Below are 9,853 nucleotides of genomic sequence, written 5' to 3'. Positions count from 1 at the left end.
TCTATGTATTTTATTTTTAAAACGTATTTTACTGGAGTTTTTTTATGTTTTTTACTATGCTCTTACTATATTTTTTAATGTGTCTTTTCTTTTTACTTCGTATGCTGCTGTTTTTTTTAAATATGCTTTTAGCTATGCGCATATATTTTTTTACTATGTCTTTAACTATGTATTTTGTTTTTACTACAGATTTTGATGAGATTTTTTAAATATGCTTTTTACTATGTTTTTCAATACGTTTTTTACCTTTATTTATTGTTTCAATGTATTGATTACTGTTTTTTCATATATATATTTTGATAGCTTAGAACGGGGTAAATAACCCTTAGTAAATCAACAGATGGAAGAATTGAAGAAATATGGATGTTCAAACATGGGCAAAATGGTGAATGTTACACAGTGTGTAAAGTGGCCACTCAATCCAGCCAATGACAGGTCATAAGCCCTGTAAATGTCTTGACTTCCATATTAGCTTATTTAAGGTATTCTCCATCCCTGTTGTAATTTGTTAACCCTAGTAAGATTTTCAAAGCAACTCTGTATACATGTATAATGTTACGTATGGAATATGACTACACACGTGCATTTCCAGAAACTATCTAGCAGCCAGCGGGCCACATGGCGACGGTATCTACCTACTGTCTACAAAAGCTTCTCTTCGAACATCTATCTCCCGTTGTTAACCATGGAGTTGAAACAGTGTTTGATTTATTTAGTTTTTTATTGCTTACTTCTTGGCACGAACACTTGACCAATTTACTACTATACTCTATTTTTTATAAATCTATTGATATTGTTTTAACTTTGCTGGAATTCCTCTCATCCATGCGCTTTGTACCTGCACGATGATTGGTTATCTAGCTTTCATATATGATTTAAAATATCAAACAATATCGATATATCAACTTTAAAATACCTAAATTTTGTAAATGGGGTCTAGAATTCTAATCATCTATGCGCTTAGAAGCTGCAAGACGTGTTGTAATCTTACTCCTTTTTATTATTCATATTATTTTTTTTCTTTAGTATTATTAATACACAAAATTTATTTGTCAATTTTTAAAATGTGTAAATGGGGGCTAAATTTCTAACTGTCTATGCGCTCTGTAGCTGCAAGACGTCCTGTAATCTAGCTCCTATCCATTATAATTTTTGATTGATCTTAATTGAAAACGAGGAACTAGAATCCCAACCGTCCATGCGCTCTGTAGCTGCAAGACGTACTGGGATATACATTAACTGTACAGCGCCCTTGAGGTGATTTTCACAAAAATGGCGCTATATAAATTATCCAACTATATATATATATGATAATAAATAAAATGTAAATTTCAGAATAATTAAAAATCTCTAAAAAGGACAGTGTGTTTTCTAAATTGTTTAAATTCGAGATAAATAAAGTCAAGTCCATCAGAGATTTAGGAGTTGTTTTGGACTATAAACTGACATACAACGAGCATATAGATAATATAGTCAATAAATCACTGAAATTACTTGGCTTCATTAACAGAATATCCTCTGATTTTACTAATGTCCGTACAATCAAAACTCTTTATTGCTCAACTGTTCGCCCTCTTCTTGAATATGCCTCAGTGGTCTGGTCTCCATTCTATGTCAATCGCATAAATCACATTGAATCAGTCCAACATCGCTTGCTTCGAAAAATAGCGTGGATGCTTGGACTAGAGAGAGATAATTATTCTTATGCTGAAATAGAGTCAATGTTAAATATTTCTAGTCTACAAAAACGTAGAACTAATATTGACTCCATATATATGTTCGGCATACTAAATGGTATAATCGATGTTCCATCATTACTGGGACAAGTAAAATTCAATATTCCGACTCGTAGGATGAGAAACAGTGAAGTACTGTTCATCGATCAGCATAGAACAAACTATGGCCTAAATTCTCCAATGACCCGCCTTTGTCGTATTGTTAACTCAAGACAGGATCATCTGGACTTTTTTGGTTTAAGTTTACAACGATTTAAACGAGCACTAAATAAATAGTCCAGATCTTGTCTCGATGTCCCTTATGTTTGTCAATGCTTTTTTCTTTAAATGTTTTAAACTACTCTTTTATTGTAATATTTAAACCTTATAAATTGTATACATGGACAATGTCCGTTAATAAATAAATAAATAAATAAATAAATAAATGCAATCCATTTTGCTGCTGAAAAATGTGACGACAGATCGCTGGCTTATTCCAGTGTTATACCACGTCGAACGCAGGTATAAACGCGGAATTAATTTATATGGTCGTCTGGTCGCTATCCCAGCTCTATACCGTGTATAACTTTGTGCGATGTTTGTAAGTAAGAGTTTTGACTATACCATCTTTATCCTATTAATATGTATGGGCGTTTTTATACCAGATTTATAGGCAATGCCCTGTGTGAACGACAATAAATACAAATATTACCTTTTATTTCAAAATTTGGTAATGTATCTGTAAATGATAATGAATATGTTCGTTTGAAAATGTCCTAACAAGACGAAACGCGTCACAATATACCCTTTGTATATTTTATAAAAATAAAATAGAATTATAATCCAATAAACTTGTTTTATTTTGGATAAATTACCAAATTTAATATGGAATTCTACCAATTGTCTGCATACACAATAAACAAATATTACCAGTCGCCGTTTCTCTTCTATTTGATTCCGAACTCTCCTATCGAGCAGTTGCAGGTTCAGACACTGGGGGGCCTCCTGGCTGGAGCTGCTGACCTCTTTCTTGATCTGCACGTCGCTGACGAGCGCCAGGTTCACGATGTTGACGTCGTTCAGCTCGGACTTGCCGCTGCTGGACGGGCACTTGAGGATCAGCATCTTCGTGTGCGGGTCGAAGGCCAGCACCTCGCCCTCGATGTCGTCGTTGTAGCACGTCTTGCAGGCCACGGTGCTGCCGATGGAGAAGCAGTCGGCTACCACGGACATGCTGGAGCCGGAGAATTCGCCGAATAATTATATAAGACAGAAGTCAGCGTGTGGCCGACCAGGGCGCCGCCATTAATATTATTCTCTGACTTTTGCAACATGCCGATGTTGCCAGTCGGTAGAAAATTATAATAAATATTCTAACTACTTTTATAGGTACTAACTTACTTTTCTCTGCGCGAAGACTGGTGCAAAGATAAAATTATTATTATTATTATAATAATTTATAGTATTACAGTTGGATAATTTATACAGCGCCATTTCTGTGAAAATCACCTCAAGGGTGCTGTAAAAGAAATAAATATCTCAGCACGTCTTGTCGCTACAGAGCGCATGGGCGATAAAAAATCTAGCCCCCCTTTACCTTCTGTTTTGATTTCACAATGAAGTTTAGTGCTTAAATTAAACAAACCGCCACGCCGTTTCCCCGTAAGGGTAAGCAGATAGGATAGAACGCCACATCACTTTATCTTTGCATGCAAACCTCGCTTCCTCTATATTCATACAACTTCTCATGTACGCACGCTGATTATTTCTATTCTTGACATGTTCATCTTGAAGTATTTGTTGGACTTGATCGTGCCATGTCTTTCTCGGTCGTAGATTCTTTTGGCCGTTCTTTTGTTTCTTTTATCCGTTCTGCTTGAATGATATTAAAATAAATATTGAAAAAACTCAGTTTAAAATGGGAGTTAGATTATTATAAGCCTCACAGCTACTAAGTGCATGGACTTTTGAAATTTTTGACCCCGTTTACAAAATGTAGATAATTGGTAACATTTGCATATTGGAGCTGATTACCAATAATCTTGTAGCTACAAAGCGCATGAGTGAAGTTTTAACAACGTAAAATTATATAAAAAGTTTGTGGAAAAAATATATTTAGAAAAGTAGATAATTTGTAAAGAGTTCCAGCTAAAAAGTAAAAATACAATAAATAAAGCACTGTTCAAACATTATGGTTTATTTGACAGGTTTTGTAGCGCAGTTGGTTAAACGCTCATCTGTGAAACTAGCGCCGCGGGTTCGATTCTCACCGGTTGCAAAACAAAAATTCAAGAAATATTTTCTTGTGTTTTAATTGGAATTCAAAATTGTAAAATTTCAAATATTTTTTATGCTATTGAAAAAATAAATTGCGCGCTATTTAGGTGCAAATATTGGTGGATTTTAAGTTATTGTATAGACCTGTGACATAAATTTTTCTCGTATGGTTCAGATGCTTCTTTACGAATATTTGCATCAAAAAAATATAATAATCTGCCCAGATACTAAATTACATATGTTAAAAAATCGAAAAGGCTAACCCATTTGTGCGAGGCAAGCGTCTCATGCTATTTCTCATTCAATTTAATTTAATTTAATTTGTTTTTTATTTTATTGAAATAAACGGCACTTAATGCCTTTCACATATAAGTTGCAAATAATAAAATACACACATGTAAGTGAAATAAGTAAAATATAGTATTTAAAACAAATTATTACTAAACAGTTATTTACAAATTATGTAGTCAAAAAAAAAAGATACACGGTTTAAAAATTATATTACTAGTTATAAAATACTTTAAAAATTCAATATTTGGTCATATAAATATTTTGAACCTGTAAAAAGAAGAGAGATAAAAAATAAGGAAGCAACACATATTAATAAATATAATTAAAGCAGTTTTGAATAACACTTTTAATCAATTTAATTATATAAATAAAAGACGAGTGATACTTTAATCCACAAATTTGGAATTTCCAATGACCGGTTTCATCGCTTTCGCGACATCTTCGAGACTGGTATCTTTATTAGGGAGTTCAATGTATTTATACAACACAGAGGTAAGAATAGAGAATTAAACATTATTCGAAAGTTAATCAAATAAAGTTATTTTTATCTTGAGGATCATTAACAAAAAAAATTTTCCTTAACTATAATGAGTTGATATAATGCTATTTTTAGTGTCCCATCCTTCGTGAGTGTGATTTTTGTCAAGTATGATTTCTGAAAAACCAAGGGTAAAATGTCATTAGTAAAAATATATTACAATGGGTAATGTAATGGAGAATGCACGGCACGTGTGTTATCTGTTCATTAAGTAATTCTACGTAGGGTTTATTTCTTGATCTATTCATTTCGAGAATTTCTAGTTTGTCAAGTTTATGGCTTTTAGGTGAAGGATGGATTATTAAAACGATCCTTAAGATAACAATAACTTCATTTAATTTACATTCATATAATTTCGAATTATCTATCCTTACCTCTGTTTTGTATAAATACATTGAACTCCTTAATAAAGATACCAGTTTCGAAGATGTCGCGAAAGCGATGATACCGGTCATTAGATATTCCAAATTTGTGAATTAAAGTATTTTATTTTAATAATAAATTACAATGAACTTCCATCAACAATTTTCACTTACAAACTTGAATTATTTTAATTAATTGCAAATAAATTTAAATATGAATAACTCCCTAGAAAGGAAATCCAGCCAGTCTGCAAGCATTTGAACCTACTCAAACATTGTTGATTTAATAGTTAGTCTTCTTTGTTTATTCTCAAATGTAATTTTAAAAAACTAAATTGTTAAGTGTCCTCGGCACGGGAAACCCCAGTAAGGTCACATTATTTTTATTATTAATTATAGTTTGTAAGCGAAAAATATGAATAAATAAATAATTTTAGTTTAAAAATAATACATTTTTTATTCACCATACAAATTTATTCTTGGCAATTTTTTCGGAATTTTCTTGGAATTTTTATCATTCAAAAATATTACAAATTTTTTTTCCATTTTCTTGGCCCAAGAGTCTTGGGTTACTTTTGTGGCGCAGAATTAGTATTTGTGCTTGCAACACTGAACTTGCTGTCAGTTCTTGAAATGCTGACTTCTATGGAGTTATGTTTTGACAGCTGACAGATCCGTAGCTATTATGTCGACGAGGCGCGGTTTAATGATATCAAAATATTTGTTTTACAAAAACCCTGATGTAGCTGAGCTAAGCTAGACTCCTGTCGGCTAGTTCACCCGGAATGCCTAGTCCCTTTAGATATTCCGGAGCGGAGATGTGCACTGCCTAGCCAACAGAGTTTGCATTCTACCTTTTTACATTGTTTGTATTAACTAAGATACACCAAAAATAAGTCGCGCTGCGGCGTTTAATAAAGACTGAAGGCGAAGCATTTTATTTATTGGTAGACCAGCGCCTCGATTATGAACGCTTTCTTCATGTGTATATACCGTGGCGGTTTACTTAACTTCTGTACTATCTGTATCTTCCTCGGTATGTTCTACCTACTTGTCATATTGACATCATATGATCGAAACAATCCAATGGAATGACCGCAAATAATTAGTCCGCGTTCCTTACGTCATAACATTTGAAATAGTTCTCATTTATATTTTAAATAGGCTTCTGTAATAAAAAGTTCTCACTTCAAAGCGATTATAAACTCCAATAAATCCCAATTCAAGCAAAAAATGCTCGCTTGAACATGAATTTTGCATGACTTTTGGAAATCACCTAGACGGTACGCTTAATGATCGTCTGTATGTATCTACCGATCGACTACAAAGCCGGCTCCTCTAACGTTTCGATACATACATTCGGAAAGATAGTAAAACAGATAGAAATAATAACTAAATTCTTTTTTTAGAGAGGTAACTTTCTAACGCCTAGATACTCTTATTTGTGAACAGGACAGAACCTAGCGACATTATTTTCACATCTAGGCGTTCGTTTTATTAAAGTGACAGTTAGAATTTAATTCGACTTCAAAACTTACTTATTTCTCTCTCATATTTTTAATAAGCTTTTAAGAAAAAATCCTCAGAACGATTAAACATTTTAATAAATCATAATTAAAAGAAAAATTGCTCAGTGGTACAAAATTTTTGACACTTTTAATGCGTAGATAAACGTATCGAGGGGTTCCAGACCCGTCAGTATAAACCGATTTACTTCCATCAAAACTTGATGGTGGGGGTATCGGTAGTATACCTTTGTAGTCGGTCGGGAGACTTTTATCTTCAACTATGGCGTCATACTGAAGCTATGTCATTTAAGAGCGTAGATATGTGTACCGTGACGTACGCTTCCACTCGTTTCATATCAATGTACCTACCCAAAACTTAAAGGTGGGGGGTCGGTAGTATATCTTTATAATCGCTAGAGGGATTTATCTTCAACTATACCGTCAAGGTGAAGGTATGACGTCTTCATCTTCCCATCATAATCGAGGCACTGCGTAGATACCATTACAATAATCAACTCTAGACACTACAAATGCATGTATTAATTCGCGATAGTCTTCTGTTTTCTGTAAGTTTGAATAAATCTGTTCTGCTCTCTTCTGTTCCCCAGTTCGCCCGCATCTAGAATATTCCTCTGTTATCTGGTCCCCTAAATATGATGTTCACATCAAGAATATTGAATCAGTTCAACATTGATTTTTAAGAAAGATAGGCTGGAGGTTGGGCTTATCCGGAGACCAATATATGTAAATTGAGTTAGAAACTAGCTTAAATATATCTTCTTTTCAAGACCATCGAAATAAATCCGACCTCCTAGTCCTGTTTAAAATTCTCAACTCACTCTTTGATGCGCCCGAACTACTGAGCTCGATAAAATTAAATATCCCAACTAGAAACCTCAGACAAAACTTACTCTTTCATACCGATAACCATAGAACTAACTATGGTTTCCATTCCCCTATGCCCAGAATTCTCAGGTCTGCCAAAAAACATACCAGTTTTGATTTCTTTGATAACAAGTTGTCTTCTTTCAAACGATCACTGAATCAAATTCAATTATAAACACCTCTCTCCCGCTTACACTCCCACAAAGTCTACTATATACCTTTGTGTCTTTCTACTTTCCTTTATAATAAATATCTATGTTTAAATGTCCTTAAAAATGCCCATTGTGCTTATATATTAAAAAAGAAACTTTTGTAACGCGATTCTGGGTATATTTTTAACGCGCTGTTTCAAAGTTATGAAGTTTTAAAAATTCATGGAACGAGTGTTAACTTTTTCAAAGCATGTCATTGTGATTTTCTGCAGAAGGCATCTTCCATACAAAAAAGGTTCGAGTGTATATTGAGTGTTGAGTTAAATACGCCACTCGAAGTGCAAACTTAATAATAATGTTAGGCTGATTTATCTTTATATATATGATTCCTCTGTACGTGTGATGTCACTGAACTCCTAAACGGCTTAACCGAATTACATGCAGTTTTCTGAGAAATATAGATCTTTGCGCTGTGCGTGTTCGCAGATATTAAAATCTTCAATCTAATATGTAAAAAAGAAGTAAGGAGCAAAAAACTATTTATTCACCGATCTACCAGTGTTACAGTCGAGGAGAATGCATTTACAAAAATTGAAAAGATGTCGATTTTTTGTGTATAAAAAAGTTTGTTTTTGAATGTTTACAAACAGCATTTGTTTTTTGTGGATCTCAATCAGATTCTTTCCTTAAATTTCGTATTTTCTACCCATTTATTTCTTTTACTGGATTTTTGGTAATACTAACGGACATTCAATACATTTTTGAAAATCGCATTCGTGAATAAAGTGCATCCCTGTTGGTGAGAAGAGCCGAGTTTATTTATTTATTAACGGACATTGTCCATGTATACAATTTATAAGGTTTAAATATTACAATAAAAGAATAGTTTAAAATATTTTTAAAAAAAAGAAAGAAGCATTGACAAACATAAGGGACATCGAGACAAGATCTGGACTATTTATTTAGTGCTCGTTTAAATCGTTGTAAACTTAAACCAAAAAAGTACAGATCCTGTCTTGAGTTAACAATACGACAAAAGCGGGTCATTGGAGAATTTAGGCCATAGTTTGTTCTATGCTGATCGATGAACAGTACTTCATTGTTTCTCAATCTACGAGTCGGAATATTGAATTTTACTTGTCCCAGTAATGATGGAACATCGATTATACCATTTAGTATGCCGAACATATATATGGAGTCAATATTAGTTCTACGTTTTTGTAGACTAGAAATATTTAACATTGACTCTATTTCAGCATAAGAATAATTATCTCTCTCTAGTCCGAGCATCCACGCTATTTTTCGAAGCAAGCGATGTTGGACTGATTCAATGTGATTTATGCGATTGACATAGAATGGAGACCAGACCACGGAGGCATATTCAAGAAGAGGGCGAACAGTTGAGCAAACAGTTGACATTAATTTGCGCAAACAGTTGACATTAATTTACGAAAAGAATTATATTATTGAAAATTATCAATTTTATGTTTTGGAATTCAACAATAAACAAGTACCTAGGTACCTACATAAATTCAATATTTGAATACTAATAATTTTTCGTTTTGAAAATTCAATCATAAACAAGCACCTAGATACCTATTTATCTATTTTGAAAAAATCATTGCGTGCATTTTATGTGAATTCAAATGTTTATTTTCGTGTTTTTAAGGTTAACACCTACGTAAAATTATTTAAACATGTTTTTTTTTTTAAATTCAATTAAAAAAACACATAGTGGTATTGATGGAAAAAATACAAAATAATTTTAATGAAACCATAGATAAATATTAATAATCCCCATTAATGAGTTTTAAAAAAAAATTCTGCAGTTTTTCATTTTCTCAGTTTAACACTTTTTTCCTGCTCCCTCGAACGTATAACAGGGGTTTATTGTATATATTGAAACAAAAAATTGTTCCTTTTGATATAAATTAATTTTTATAATGTACCCAAAGAAATAGTTACCAACGGAATTTATTAATAAGACATGAAACAGACTGCAAAACACAAAAATCAGATTTTTCCTTCGTCTCCAAACTTTCAAATTACGATTTCTAAAAATGATGTTTTTAGGGTTAGGGACGTTTGTCTTAACGGCAATAGTATGCGTTTTCAAATAGTAAAG

At 32.8% G+C, this 9,853-nt stretch overlaps 1 protein-coding gene across 1 annotated transcript; it reads right to left on the bottom strand.

The window, feature by feature from the left end:
* Positions 1 to 2,645: 2,645 nt before the first annotated feature.
* Positions 2,646 to 2,948, bottom strand: LOC148281980 (LSM12 homolog A-like; the record flags this gene model as incomplete). The annotated part of the gene is made up of 1 exon (XM_088225816.1): positions 2,646 to 2,948. A coding segment is annotated over exon 1 (303 nt), but the record flags the coding sequence as incomplete, so codon positions are not given.
* Positions 2,949 to 9,853: the final 6,905 nt, after the last annotated feature.

Source organism: Micrasema longulum, unplaced genomic scaffold (genome assembly GCF_059751315.1).
Source record: "Micrasema longulum isolate JH-2025_06_02 unplaced genomic scaffold, ASM5975131v1 h1tg000388l, whole genome shotgun sequence".
NCBI lineage: Eukaryota > Metazoa > Arthropoda > Insecta > Trichoptera > Brachycentridae > Micrasema > Micrasema longulum.
Note: the sequence above shows the minus strand (reverse complement) of the source record. Positions and strands in the feature narration are given on the sequence as shown.